General features: G+C 41.7%; 1 protein-coding gene across 1 annotated transcript in view; it reads left to right on the top strand.

The window, feature by feature from the left end:
* Positions 1 to 2,929: 2,929 nt before the first annotated feature.
* Dnajc3 (DnaJ (Hsp40) homolog, subfamily C, member 3) overlaps positions 2,930 to 15,396 on the top strand; it is a 38,503-nt gene continuing 26,036 nt past the window's right edge. The window contains exons 1-2 of the mRNA XM_013022967.1: positions 2,930 to 3,130; positions 14,113 to 14,219. Coding sequence (XP_012878421.1) covers positions 3,049 to 3,130; positions 14,113 to 14,219 — 189 coding nt within the window. The 5' untranslated portion in view covers positions 2,930 to 3,048. The remainder of the gene's footprint in view (positions 3,131 to 14,112; positions 14,220 to 15,396) is intronic.

The raw sequence follows: 15,396 nt of genomic DNA, 5'->3' as shown, positions 1-15,396 counted from the left end.
GTGAGACTCCTATCTCCAATAAACCACCAGAAAACCGGAAGTGGCGCTGTAGCTCAAGTGGTAGAGCGCTCACCTTGAGCTGAAGAGCTGAGGAACAGCGCCCAGGCCCAGAGTTCAAGCCCCATGACCGACCAAAAAAAAAAAAATGCTCCTTTTCTGGCCAAACTACAAAAATTCAAATCCTCTTGCTTTGGTTTTCTAAAGGCACTCAGCAATATTCATGCCATGGTCCGAACTCTATGCTGTCTTTAAAGCTTTCCATGCTAGTCTGTCAGTTACAAATTTAGCTTTGTACAAAGTCTCAGAAAACAGACAAAATGTAGGCAATTTCTTTGCCAGAATGTAACACAAATCTGCTATAATTCCCAGTCTAGTTCTCATTCCCACCTGAAACCTTATGAGCAGTTTTCTGTTTACATTCCATCAGCAGCATGGTCTTAAGCTTTATCATATTTGTCCAGTGAACCCTGCTTATAGCATTCTAAGGCTTCCCTAAGTCCGTTTCTCAATCTATTAATATTTAAATCAGCCATTTCTGCCTTGAGTTATAACTCATATTTAAAGTGTATGATTCAATTTTTTAAAAAGTATATTTATAGTCATTTGGGCAATACTATCTAATTGTAGAAGATTTCATCACCTCCACAAAAATGGTTTCTTTTTGTAGAAGTCATTCATTATTTTTCCTCACTCATCATCTGTCAGTAATTTTTCATTCAGCATCTGTTTTTCTCAAGGGTCAATATTGTACCATTGATCAGTATTTGAATACTTTTTCAAATTAAATAATACTTCATTGCATGGATTTACCAGTTTTCAATTCTCTTGTTTCTGGATACCTGTTTTCACTTGTTTTGAATATACAAATAGTTATGAGTTTCATGGACACATTTTATTGTGAATATATTTTAAATTCTCTTGTGACATATCTAAGTATCTTATGGTAACTCTACTTACACTGTAGAACTGCTATGCAATTGATCCTTAAATGTTTGAAATCAGTCAACATTGAAGAATCTGGCCATTTTTATGTTTATTTTGGAAGGTTGTGATTCTTGAATTCTGGCCTGGGTGCTGTCCCTGAGCTCTTCAGCTCAAGGCTAGTGTTCTACCACTTGAGCCACATACCATTTCTGGTTTTCTGTTGGTTAATCAGAGATAAGAGTCTCACAGAGATGCTTTCCTGCCTGGATGGCTTTGAACTGTGATCCTTGGATCTCAGCCTCCTGAGTAGCTAGGATTACAGGCGTGAGCCACAGGTGCTGGGCCATTTTTTTTTTTTTATAATAGTCTATCATCATCTACTCATTCTTCTTCAGCTCTGCAGCTTTTTCCTTAAGATCATATTACAGGCATTCTGGTGATAACTTCACAGCCTATTTGAGTTACAAAATTCTCTCCTATGTCAGTATTTTGATGTCTGTCTTAGCCAAAAGTATCTCATTTGCACAGAATCTTCACTAGGTAATATGTACAATTCACAGGAACCTTCACCTTCAGCCAAACTTTGAAGTCATCAGAATCAAATCCACCTTCCAGAGGAAGATAATTTACATAACACAGTGTCGCCACATAGTATGCTCCCAACCTTGCCCACAATGAATGGAGTTCTCTTTTTTGTTTCTTTCTCTTCTTCCTTCAAATCCTTTCCCCTTTCATCTTTATTAGTGTGTTTTCAGGAAGTCACGGATTATTATAATGCACGATTTTTGTAAAGTTTGAAGTATCACTAAAGCAGCAGATACATTGTGGTGGGTTAAGTAGTATGCACTTGACAGTACTTACACACACATACAGTAATTACACACGACACACACACACGTTTTGTAAAACATCGCTGGTGTCTGCTGTGTGTCCGTGGCAGAAGAAATGGCCATGAACAAGCTCGGTCGATGGCAAATTGTGTAACTCCCAGTTGGTCTTGTTCAATCTCTTCTTTCCTGCGCTTCCTGTGTGGTGAGTGACAGTTGTGAGATCGCTTCTAACGGTTTTTATTTCCCCCTTCTCTTTTCTTACAGTTCATGATGGCTGAACTCTCAAAAGACTTCGCACTCCCAACTCTTCATCACTGAATCTCCCAGAATCGCCCTCCTCTCTCCCCCTCCCCCGCCTTGCTCCCCCCCCCACTCCCCTGCCCTTGGACACGCAGGTTTGCTGGACAGTCGAAGGGGAGGGGCTTCCTAGATTTCCACGCCCCTGTCACTTACCTGTCTTAGGTAACTGTACTTCTCCTTGGATGTCCCTAACGTCGGATCGCCCCATACAACAGAGCCCCAACATCTCCAGATCCTTTCTGGCTGACGTGTGTGTGTGGTGGGGGACCCTGGGACTTGAACTCAGGGCCTAGGCACTGTCCCTGGGCTCTTAGCGCCACTGTAGGCTTGTGGGGGGTAGCTAATTGAAGATAAGAGTTCTACGGGCTTTACACGGGCGGGAGGTGGTGTTTACAGGGGACCAGCCCGAGCCCGCTCTTCCCATCCCGGACCCCAAGGCCGCACACCTCCCTCATCCCAGCGCCAGCCCGGGAAAAACCTGCGACCACGGCCCGCGCATGCGCGTGCCGACTTGGAGGCCGAGGCCGGGACTCCCCTGTCGCCTCCCCTGCCCCCATACCCACCCTCTCCCCCGCCCCCGCCCCCGCCCCCGCCCCCGCCCCGGGCGCTCCCTCCGCAGCCGCCGCCGCCGGCCACGACAGTTTGGAGCCTGCTGACAGCTCCACCACCGACAGACGCAGCCTCGTCTCGTGCTTCCACGTTATCCTATCAGAGAAGGGGCGGGGCGACATCCTGCAAAGCCAATCAGCGTCCACCACGACCCAGGCGAGCCCAGGCGGCCAGCGGCTAAGAACAAAATGATTGGACGACGTCGGCGCTCGGGGCGTTGCGTAGGCCCGCCCCGCCCACCGCTGCCTTCCCACTGCTGGGCGCCAGCCACGACCGAGGCCTGATTCGAGAGAGCGGACGGCGGGCGGTCGTAGCTACAGCCCGGGCGCCGCGCGGGCTGGTGGGCCCCGCACCTTCCTCCTCCGCGTCGCCGGTGCCCTCGGACATGGTGGCCCCCGGCTCCGTGACCAGCCGGCTGGGCGCAGTGTTCCCCTTCCTGCTGGTCCTGGTGGACCTGCAGTACGAAGGTGAGAGTCCGCCCTGCCCCGCCGCCGCCGGGCGGAGCGGACTTCCGACCCGGGACCCCGCGCTCCCTCCCCGCCGCGCCTGGGCGCGAGGCTCGGGGGAGGGGGGGCGCCCGCGGCCTGGACCTCCGTCCGTCCGTCCGTCAGTCCGTCCGTCCGGCTGGGCGGCGGGCGGCGCTCGGTTCCGGGTTCGTCCGGGGAGGGGACGTGGGGACTGGCGGGCCGCGAGGCCGGGATCGCGGGTTCCGAGGGAGGAGTCGGGCCGCGGGGGGTCCGGGGCGGAGGCCCCGGGATGCGGGGAACTGACCCGGGGACGGCCGTCGGGTGCTGGCCTCGTTCGGGTCCGCGGTGCCGGGAGGAAGCGAGAACGGTGGCCGGCAAGGGCGGCCCCCCCTCCCCGCTGCTTCCTTTTCGGGGTTCAGAGTGTGCCGGGCAGGGGGCCGCGGGGGGTCGCCCCGGTGGCCTCTCCCCGCACCCCGCCGCGCGCGGGTCACCTGGCGCGGGGCGGGCGCCCGCAGCCCCGCAGGCCGGCGCGGAAAGTTTTCCAGGGCTCCCAGCGTGGGGCCTGGCATTCAGCTAATGGCTGGTTCTACTTTTCCCAAGTTGTCTGGGGCGGGGTGCGGGGCGGGGGATCCTCTTCAATTCCACAGGCTGTGTCCCACAGTCTGGCGTGTCGGCCGGGAGGGGTCACCACGAACGCCCCCCATGTCAGTTCGAACGCATGCTGCCAGCCTGCTCGCTGTGGGAAATACCGATGACAGGGCGCTGGTCCTGTCACACGCACTGATGCTATTGTCACGACCACGGGACGGTCGGCCAAGGGTTCGAGTGAAATATTTGAGTAGTCCATCCAGAGGGGGCGAGACAGTTGGGAATTGTTTTCAACTAGTGAAAAGCCCTCTTAAAACTGTTCAACACTTGTTGTTTGTTTGTTTGTTGGGTTGGCTTCCTGGTTACCCTATTTTCTTAGGAAACTCCCAGTCAGAATGTGTAATCTGACTCTAGGGAGACAAAGAATTTGACACTGAGACTGCCCCAGAAAATCGACAGAAGTGGATTTTGAAGGAATTTGACATGTAGTTTTGTCTTAACACCTTCTAATTTGCAATTCACCCTTCTGCATTAGGTCCAGTTATCATTAATGCTTTACTTTGGGCACATAAGAGAAAATTGCACATGCCCTGTTTAATGCCAACTTTTAGTTTTTTTTAAAGTAATATAGGTGCACACTTTTTGTACAATCGCTTTTTTTGGGACCATCATTTTAGAATTTCTATTCTTTATATGATTATGTAAACTCAACACTTCATTTTTTTACTTAGCTTTCTGTCTGGATGCGATGGTGACGATTCTTAGTGTAATACCCGAGTGTAATCTTCAGGAGCATTGCCTGCTTGGTACATACAGGTGGTTGACAGAAGAAAGGAAAAGATCCTTTGTGTAAGCCACCTCTTACTCATGTATCTATGGAGTGTCATTTCTGCTGTACACACGAGGCTCTGAGCGCTTAATTAAAGTTCATCTTGGGTGGAGACAGATGTTAAATTGTTGACAACCTCATGTAGGTGCAAGCATTTCTCACTGGTGGCAGCTGAGAAAAATCACCATTGCTAGCCACCAGAAGTAATCCACAGGGGGGAGATTTTTCAGACAGGATAGGTTTAATACAAACTTAAATGAACATTAGAATCAAAACATAAAGGCTTTTGACTGGGTCCAAGTGACTCATGCCCATAATCCTGATTTCGCAGGAGGCTGAGATCTGAGGATTACAGGGTTTAGTTCAGGTATGAAAAGTTCATGAGACTCTTAACTCCAGTTGGAACTGTGGCTGAAGTGGTAGTATAGAGTTCCAACCTTGAATGAAAATCTAAGGGATAGTGCCCCGGCCTTGATTTCAAGCCTGCAATACTAACACACAGACACACACAGACACACACACAGACACACACACATGAACGCACGCCTGCAATACTAACACACACACGCGCGCACGCACGCACACACACACGCACACGCACACACACACACACACACACAGCCAAAACAAGAAACAAAACAAACATAAAGGCTTTTGACAGGAGTTTTGTATATCACGTTTCTGATTTTAATTAAGTGTCAATAGTAACTAAAATTTTGTATTTCTAAAACCATACTTTGAAAACCATGGGGCAATAAGTTGATGGAACAATTAGATATCAGACCCTTGGTTCTTGATGGCAATATAAAGATACATACCAACTCAGTCTTCAGTTAGCAAACCATTAGCTTCTGTTTTCCCAAATAAATTCTCTGTATCTTTCATTAGCCTCATAGTTTTGGGAGACCTCTAGGTCAGATTGTATGCCCAATGCTAGGCCTGAGATTTGGAGTGAAAATAAAGGAATATGAGAAGAGTGAAGGTGAAACTGAGATTTAATGTTATGATCGATGAGCTTAGATGGTCTAGTTTTTTTTTTCTGATTTAAAGTTAATCGTTTTGTTTCATAGACTTCCCTGTTGTAAAGAAGGAAACCTGCTTCATGAATTGAAAGATTGATTCTTAGCATCCCCTTTCTCAAAGGCCTTTGAAGAGTCCAAAGCACGAGAGTAGAAATAGTTTTGGTGCCAGTATCTAATCTACTTTACTATTCTAATGTGTTTAATCTACTTTGCTATTCTCACATTACTGAGAAGAAAGTAATTTCAGTTCTTTGCTAATGAGTTGTTCTATTTAGTGACTTGAGTAGGAACATTGAAAACCAAACCCTTTTTTCTTTTTTCTGTTTTACTTTGATCTTTTTCTTTCTTACTGTGTTATTTGGACCTATTTTTCCTTATTTCACTGACTTAGGCTTATTAAACCATATATTTTGGTCATTGAGAAAAGTAGTTGAAAATTTATATGGGGGGGGGGTTCTGGTTGTGGGCCTGAACTCTGGGCCTGGGCTCTGTCCCTCAGCTCTTCAGCTCAAGGCTAGCACTCTACCACTTGAGCCACAGTGCCACTTCCGGCTTTTTTTTTTCTGCTTATGTGGTACTGAGGAATCGAACCCAGGGCCTCATGCATGCAAGGCAAGCGCTCTACCACTGAGCCACCTTCCCAGCCCCTGAAAATTTATATGAATAAAAGATCATGATACATTGTATTTGAAGTTAAACTACTAAAAGCATGTTTTGTCAATAGGATTTCCTTGTCATTAAATATGAACAGTAAAGCAAGTAATGAAAATGGATGATTGAGCAACTTATATAAATTAACCATAACAGATGGTCAGATAACTTCTAGAAGTATTTAAACTTTTTAAATAAAGGCTGGGAAGGTGGCTCAGTGGTAGAGCGCTTGCCTTGCATGCCTGAGGCCCTGGGTTCCATTCCTCAGCACCACATAAGCAGAAAAAAAAAGCTGGAAGTGGCGCTGTGGTTCAAGTGGTATGTGGCTCAAGTGGTAGAGCACTATCCTTGAGCTGAAGAGCTAATGGACAGCATCCAGGCTCAGAGTTCAAGCCCCATGACCAGCAAAAAACAAAAAAAACAAAAACAAAAAAACTTCTTTAGTAAGATAGGTTAGTTTGTCTGATTAGTTAACATTTGCTGAAAGAGGGCTTGGAAATGGAGTGGTTTTCATTCTGTGGGAGAGGCACATTGTTAGATGAGCTGCCTTGCAGTATTAGGGTTTATTTTCCCATGTCAATTTACTTGTGATTGAGTTTATTTTCATGGTGTTCTTTTTTTAAAAATTTCTTTATTGAGGTTAAGTGATTACATAAGCTTCACAATATTGTGGGATAGTGATACTTAGCTAAAGTCACAAACACATTTTAACCTTCACAAGATGAATTGGCCTTATCATTTTCTATAAAGCTTTTGAACTCTACAAATGTTGACAGAAGAACTGTTTCTTTCCTTTTGCTTAGTGTAAGCTGTTTCCTCTTTCTCTCTCCTTCCCTCCCTCCCATTGCTGCCCTTGAGTTGTTTAGTTCACTTTCATCAATGTCCAGTGCAGCCGATAGACTTCTCTGTGTATTTTTTTCACCTGTTTCCCTTTGATTCTGTGCCCTTCTCCTAGCTTCCCTCATATGTACACATGTATATACATGATGTTCTTTTAATTGATTAGCAATTTACCTTTGTTCACACAGAAATATGGGAACCTAGTCACCTGTTCTTTAGCACTCAAACATTGCAATCATAACTTTATTTTTCTTTCCATGGCTTTAGAAACCTGTTTGCTCTTTCCCTTCCCTTCCCTTTATTTTTTTCTTCTTCCTTTCCTTTCCTTTCCTTTCCTTCTTTCCTTTCTGTCATTAGAAGTTCTAGAATATAAAGATTAATCAATCAACAAAGGCTTATAATGTATGATACTTTAGTGAAGTATGCACAGTATAAAATTGATGGTTTATCTTAAGAGTTTACAGACAAGGGAAAATAAGGCAAGTATTTGTAAAGTTTCCATGTCCTTTTTACTTCCTTTCTTCATTTACATTTATTGGTCCATCACTGTAGTTCACTGTGGTGTTTGTTGTTGCAGTTGCCCTTTAATTTGTCTACTTTGATTTTATTCACTTGACAAAATGGAACCCATTAAGTATGGGTGTGGCCAACTTGTTTGTTGTACCTCAGATTAAAAAAAAACTAACTTTGTAGTTAGTCTCATTTTAAGCATATAGTCTAAATATCAAATGTACACTAAATATTGCTAATATACCTACAATTCCCTAGTATATCTGATCTTGAAACATAGTTCTCTATTAAACTCCCAATTTAGACCTCCCTTTCTTCTCTTCCCTCACCTTATTCTTTTAGACTTGTCCTCAGATCTCAGCCTCCTGAGTAGCTAGGATTACTGGCTTGAGCAACTAGCTCCTGGCTTTTTTTGTTTTGTTTTGTTTTTTTAAAGGTTGGGTTTTACTTTGTAGCTAAGGTTGACCGACCTTGAACTTGCTGTGTAGCCCAGGTTGGCTTTGAACCCATGGTCTTCTTGCCTTATCCTTCCTAGTGTTGGATGACAGACATGCACCAAAGGCCTTCTTGTTATATCCTTATGTGGCAAAAGGGACAAATGCTGTGATTTCACATGGTAGAAGGGCAGAAGGAACCAGCTTATTTCCTCCAGCCCTTTAAAGAGACTTAAGTGCATTCACAACTTAATCTCTTGCCAAAATGTCTTCATACTGCCACTAAGGGTTAGATTTCAACACATCAATTTTGGGGATTTTCAGACACAGCAGGTTATTTATCTCTTTGTCAAAACTTCCTTCCTCTCTACTAGATCACTGCCATTAGCACTCCAAATACTCTAGCATTTCCTTCTTAAACTATTCTGTGGTGTAATTTGTACCTCTCACTACTGCATTGTAATTTTGGTTCATTTGATAACAGAAGTTTAAACAGTGGGTAGTAGTTTTTAGTCTTTTTCTTTTTCTGTTATTTTCATTGAATACTGCTACTACTAACAGTAAAACCCTATATATCTGATTGTTACTTACTTCAACCTCTTTTTAATCTTAATTTCCCTTTCAGCAGATTCCCAATGTATCAATTGCTTTCACTTCTATATGCAAAACCCATTTTGGACTAAGAATCTTTACTTTGGCTATTGGTGCTGTCTTGAAAGTTGCTCTCTCTGAGCCCCAAATAAACAGTCATGTTTCACAAAGCCTTCTTGACATTCTATGTAAAATGTGGCATCTCTAGTTAATAGAATCTGAATTATCTGATTTATTTACCTGTCTTGTAAAACACGCGTACAGGAATTTCCCTCCCCTCCCCACCCCACCCCAAAGCTAGCCTCCAACATGATTCTCTAATCTTTGCCTCCCTGTGTCTAAGTTAAGGGCCTGAGTCACTGTTCTGGGCCTCATGTCTTGTACATATGTTAGTACTTTGCTAAATTTTAAAAATAACTACTACCCAACTACCTTTAAGTTTGAGAAAGTCTGAAAACCAGTGTACGTTCTGTAATAAATCAGTCTTTCAATTCCTTCTTAAATCCCATACTGCTAATGGTTTCTTTTCAAACTTGGAATAAAAATCTAAAGTTCTTAGTGTGGTCTGTAGTGTCCAGTGTAGTCAGTATCTTAAGTCTTTTATCCTTCCTCCTTGTTTACTGAGCTAGAATTATTCTTTAGTTCCTTGAAGTTGAGCTTAGTCCCGCTTGGTTCTTTGTACTGTTTTTGTGCCTCCGCATGGTTGTGGTTTTTTGTTTGTTTGTTTTTGTGGGGCTTGAACTCTGGGCCTGGGTGCTGTCCCTGAGGTCTTCAGCTCAAGGCTAGTGTTATACCACTTTGAGCCACAGCGCCACTTCTGTTTTTCTGGTGGTTAGTTGGAGATAAGAGACTCATGGACTTTCCTGCCTGGGCTGGCTTTGTACCACGACCCTCATATCTCAGCCTCTTGAGTAGCTAGGGTTACAGGTGTGAGCCACTGGCACCTGGTGATGGTTGTGGTTTTTGCATGCTGGGTATTTCTTATCATGCAAGACTTGTTATAAGTATTTTAATTTCAAACATTATCTTCTCAATCGGCTATCTGGAATAAGTATTCCTTTCCTCAGGCATTCTGTCACTTTAGTATTATAGTACTTGAGAAATTGTTTATATCTTATTTATATCTTATTTTCTACTGTGCCCCACTGCTACACCTGTGAATGCATAGATACCTCTGCTGGGTTTTTTTTTTTGCCAGGGTTTGGGGTTGGGGGGGGGAGGTGGGGTCATGGGGCTTGAACTCTGGGCCTAGGTGCTATCCCTAAGCTCTTTTGCTCAAAGATAGTGCTCTAACACTTTGGGCCACAATTTTCTGGGGATTAATTGGGAGTTAAGAGTCCTGCTCTTGCTGGCTTTGAACTGTGACCCTCAGCTCTCAGCCTTCTGAATAGCTAGGATTATAGGTGTGAGCCTCCAGTGCCTGGCTCATTTTGTGTGTGTGTGAATGAATGTGTGAATGGGTCAGTACTGGGGCTTGAACTCTGAGCTGGGCACTGTCACTGAACTCAATGCTAGTGCTTTGCCACTTAAGCCTTTACTTAAGCTTTACCTCCTGCTTTTGGTGATTAATTTGGAGATAAGTGTCTTATGAACTTTCCAGCCTGGACTTGATTTGAACTGTGATCCCCAGATCTCAGCTTCCTAAGTAGCTGGGATTAGAGGTGTGAGCCACTGGCACTAGGCTTTCCACTCCTTTTTGTTTTTTTTTTAAGTGGCTGCTTTTTTCATCTTTATTTTAAATATATACTTAGTAACATTTGTTAAATGAAACAGTTTCTGTAATTTATATTATATAAAGCAGGCTATCTTTTTTGTTATAGTAAGGAAGTAGAAGGAACTATAGGGTGACCTCCCTACCCGAATATAAGCAGTTTCTGAATCTGTTTGCATTGAGAATTTCCACAGAGCACCAGCATATATTCTCATAATCATATTGTACTATATTTTATTTTTATCTATAAAGGTAGTGACTATTCAAAGGGAGCTACAAAGATAAATATAAGGTCTATTGTAATTGGATTCCTACAGTGGGAGAGACTCCCCTCATTATTTTAAATGGGACGAATAGCAATGAGTTACCAGCCTACTGAAATATTGAGAACCCTCAACTACTTCCTAATGCTAGCAACCCTTGTTTTTCCTTTTTGGCGGTACTGGGGTTTGAACTTCAGACCTGTGCTTACTAGACAAGTGTTCTATCACTAGACCCATGCCTCCAGCCTTCTAACAGACTGTTAAATGATTCAGAGGTTTTCAGATTATACCTCAAACAAATAAGGACCCTGAAGAATGCTAAATTTTGAGGTTGCCAAAGTTAATGTTTCCTCTTTCCTGTCTTGAGGAGAGAGTAGGGCTTTCTTCCACCCTTTTATGTTATTTTGGTAGGTTATAAATTAAATTGACATAAAAGGGAGCATCAAGAGAAAAAAAATTCTGTGACCAAATGTCCCATCGGAGTTCTCTGTGTAAGACTAGAAAAGAGCCACATGACTGACAACTGAGTTTGGTAGCTTTGAAGAAGCAATTTTATAGAAAGTAGTGAAAAAAGTCAATAATCGGAGCAGACCGTAAACCAGTTTCTAATGTTAGAAAACAGTGAGTCAAAAAGAGTTCTTCCTAGGTGTTGGGCTAGAAACATCTTTTGCAGCTTGAGTGTGTCTAGTGCTGTCTTAATGGCTTAGAGACAGAATGCACAAGGTTATCTCCATACATGAGCTGTGTGGTGATCTTTCTGACATTCATGTCAGATCACATCCAACTTCAGCTTGCAGAATATTGTTTGGGAAGAGAGCAGTTTTTATTATTAGAGATTTTAAGACAGAAAGGTACAAGTAATTTGATGACTAGTTTGGATTGTCATTAACCAGATATTACAGAAAACTTGAAGAATTCAGTCTACTTTAAGTTATAGGTAGCATAGCAAAATCTCAACAATATTGGAATTATTAATCAATGGGTATACTATAGTTTTCTCCTGAAACAATTCCCCTCTACTTATTTATTGGAGTGCAACAAGTACTTACTGTAGTGAGACATTACAGATTAGGAATACAGAAAGCTAGTAAAACTACTTTGTGAGTAGGATAAGTAGCAAGATAAATTTTAGTTAGCTTTTTCCTGTATTAGGTGAAATAATGAATTCAGTTGATTTTAGTGTCTGAGATGGCAGTGACTACTCTGGTTATCTTCCTGGATGCCTAATCTTTCACCATGTGACTGTCACATCTAGTGATAAAAGTCATGTGTAATCTTGTTTCTCTTGTTTTTATTTCTACTATAGCTCCGCAGAATCACTTATCCTCTTGTTTTTTCTTTTTCTTCTCTAGCTGTTTATTAGAATCACCCATATCATCTACTCCATAATGATTTACTCATAATGGCAAAGAGAACAAGCTAAAATATTGGACTTCTATTTCTCTGAAAGCTTTATCAGTGTGATAGCATATATGCACTTAAATGCAATTGAGAAAGCGCTGATTTAAATCAGCAAACATCTTATTGTTTTCAATACTTCCAGGCCATCTTCCCAAACGCAGGTTTCTCTGTTCTTCGTGGTTTCATTAAATGATGGCATTTTTCATTTAACTTTTTTATTACTGTAAATTAATTGTACAAAGGGTTTCATTGTGGTATTGACAATATGTATATAATGTACTTTGATCAAATTTACATCATCTATGTTATTTTTTGTTAATCCCTTTTTAGCATTTTTCTGGTAGTTTCCATGTATATAATGTTCTATAATCTTCACACCTTTCATCACTCTTCTTTCTTCCTTACCCAACATGCTGGTTTACACCACCCCAAAAAGTCTTCCCTTTGCAATATAATACCAGATGATGGTATTTTATGCCTAAAGTTTAAATGCTTTCTTTGAGACCTAGAAATTCACTACATTATTTTGAGTTACTTAGGCTATATACATGTTAATAATTTTTTCCTCTTGTTAATCTGTTTTATTATTACTGAGAGGCCCAGTTAAGAGCTATGAATGGTAAACAAAATTATTTCTTTTCCCCTAGCCACTATTGAACACTTGAACTATGGTGACCATGACTAAGTTTTAAATTTTATTTAGCTGTGTTAAGCACCTTTGCTTGCCTTCAGTTGACAAATGCATATAATGTACTTAGCATCCTGTTTTATATTTTCCATCATAGCACTCCAGTGTGGTTTTCTCCAACATGGTACTGAATGTATCACAAAGTTGAAGGAATTTTAGAACTCACTCTAATACCTATTGTCTGAATTCTGTTTAAATGTTCTATAATTACACTTCTTCTTTTTTTTTTTTTGCCAGTCGCAGGACTTGAACTTGGCCTGGGTGCTATCCCTCAGCTCTTCAGCTCAAGTCTAGCACTCTTCCACTTGAGCCATAGCACCATTTCTGGTTTATGTGGTGCTCAAGAATCGAACCCAGGGCCTCATGCATGGGAGGCAAACACTCTACCACTGAGCCACCTTCCCAGCCCTATAATTATACTTTTTATCAAGCACATCCACTGGGACATTTCTCTGTTAATTTTTTTTTTAAATTAGCTTGTATTATATGGGGTAGGTTTCATTGCTACAACTTTACATATTAAGCCTTCTTTTGAAAATAAAAATATTTCAGGGCTGGGAAGGTGTCTCAGTGATAGAGTACTTGCCTTGCATGCGTGAGGCCCTGGTTTCAGTTCCTCAGCACCACAGAAACAGAAAAAGCCAGAAGTGTCCCTATGGCTCAAGTGGTAGAGCGCTAGCCTTGAGCTGAAGAGTTGAGGGACGGCACCCAGGCCCAGAGTTCAGGCCCCACAACTGACAAAAATAAATAAATAAAAGTATTTGAAAACAATATCAATATACATGCCCCCACATACTTGAGCATCTACCTCACCAAGTTTTTTCTGTTAAATTAACATGCAACGAAACATTAATTTATAACTGTGCATATATTTGTGTAACCCTTTATCAAGGTTAGATACTAGTGCCTCCTCATTAAGTACTTACCTACAATAGCAGGTTTTCTTTTTTTGTGACCTTTTTTTTTTCTTTTGACTAGTCCTGGGGCTTGAACTCAGGGCCTGGGTTCTGTCCCTAAGCCTCTCTGTGCTTAAAACTAGCGCTCTACCACTTGAACCACAACACCACTTCCAGGTTTTTCTATTTAGTGGTACTGAGGAATTAAATCCAGGGCTTCATGCATGCTAGGCAAGCACTCTTACCACTAAGCCACATTCCTGGCCCAAGCAGGCTTTCCTAATAAAGCAGTTCTAATCTCACTGTTAGACAGTTTTCCTTTTGTTTTGTAGACTGGTAGTATTTCCATTGGGTAGATTGAATGTGGGTCTGTTTGGGGGTTGCCTATATCTAAAATGAAATGCTGTTTGTGATTTATTGTCACTTTCTCTATTTTTTTTTCTAGCTTCTGTGACTTTTCTCATCTTAGTAGATGACTAAGCCAGATAACTTTTTATTTTTTTAGAACTAAATCTTGGTTTATCAAAAATTAACAGATTTTTAAAAATGTGTTTTTAGGTGCTGAATGTGGAGTAAATGCAGATGTTGAGAAACATCTTGAATTGGGCAAGAAGTTACTTGCTGCTGGACAACTAGCTGATGCTTTATCTCAGTTTCATGCTGCAGTAGGTTTGTATCATAAACTAACCCATTCTGTGGCTGTTTTAGTAAATACTAATCAGTAGTCTTTTTTTATGGAGAACTTTTTAAGTAAGTACTTGTTCATGTTAAACAAACATTAAAATACTTTAATAATCTAATAATAAATCTAATACTTGAATGTATAGATATCTAGCATAAGAGGTAATTGAGGCTTACTACTATTAAATATCAAGAATAACTCAATTTCTATAGAAAACTTTTCTCAATCTTTTATATAGTGTTCTGCCTTTGTAATCAGATTTTTCTGGATCTAGTGTTTGTCAAATTCCAGCTGCCCCTTATAATGTGGGTTGCTTCTTTTTACTTCTTATGCCTTGTAGCATCAACTTTTATTACTGTTTCTGGTCTGTCATGGTGCAGGTAATATGGCTGAATAGAGACTGAAGGCCTAGAGAGTTTTTTTTGAGTCACAACATAATCTTTTATTCTAGAACCTTTTGATATTGACTTCCCTCAGAGACTTTTTAAAAAAAATCTGTTTGTTTCTCCTTGATTTGAGATAGTGGAGAGTGATGAGTTAGCTGAGTACTGGTGACTCATGCCTGTAATATTAGCTACTCAGGAGGTTGAGATCTGAGGCTCTTGGTTTGAAGCCAGCCTAGGTAGGAAAGTCTGTGAGACTGTTATCTCCAATAAACTACTCAGGAAAAGCCAGAAATGGAGAAGTGGCTCAAATGGTAAAGTGCTAGCTCAGGGACAGTGCCCACGCTCTGAGTTCAAGTCCCAAGTTAGGAATAAAAAAAAAGAAAAAAAAAAGAAAAAGAGTGACTGGTTATATACCTGATCGGCAAGGGTTATTGCTTTTTAATAATATGTAATGATTTTCCTAGAATAATTACCATCCTATTATTACAGTAATTTGTTTTTATAAAAACAAAAAGGGAGATTTGAGTTTGCTGTTCTCTTTCTTTTATGGTGGTATTGGGATTTGAATATAATGTGCCTTCTCGTACTTGTGATGGTAGCACTCTACCCCCAGCCTTTTTTGGTTTAGTTATTTTTCATATTGGATTGACCAGGATTCTCCCACTTATCTCTGAGTATTTTGTGATGATAGGTATTAGCCACTGGGTCCAGGCTGGCCTTGAACTATTTACTCTCCTAATTTCCCTCCCTCCCTCCCTCCCTCCCTCCCTCCCT

This window comes from Dipodomys ordii, unplaced genomic scaffold (genome assembly GCF_000151885.1).
Source record: "Dipodomys ordii isolate 6190 unplaced genomic scaffold, Dord_2.0 Scaffold65, whole genome shotgun sequence".
In the NCBI taxonomy this organism is placed as follows: domain Eukaryota; kingdom Metazoa; phylum Chordata; class Mammalia; order Rodentia; family Heteromyidae; genus Dipodomys; species Dipodomys ordii.
The sequence above is the reverse complement of the archived record's forward strand: the minus strand, read 5'-3'. Positions and strand labels throughout refer to the sequence as shown.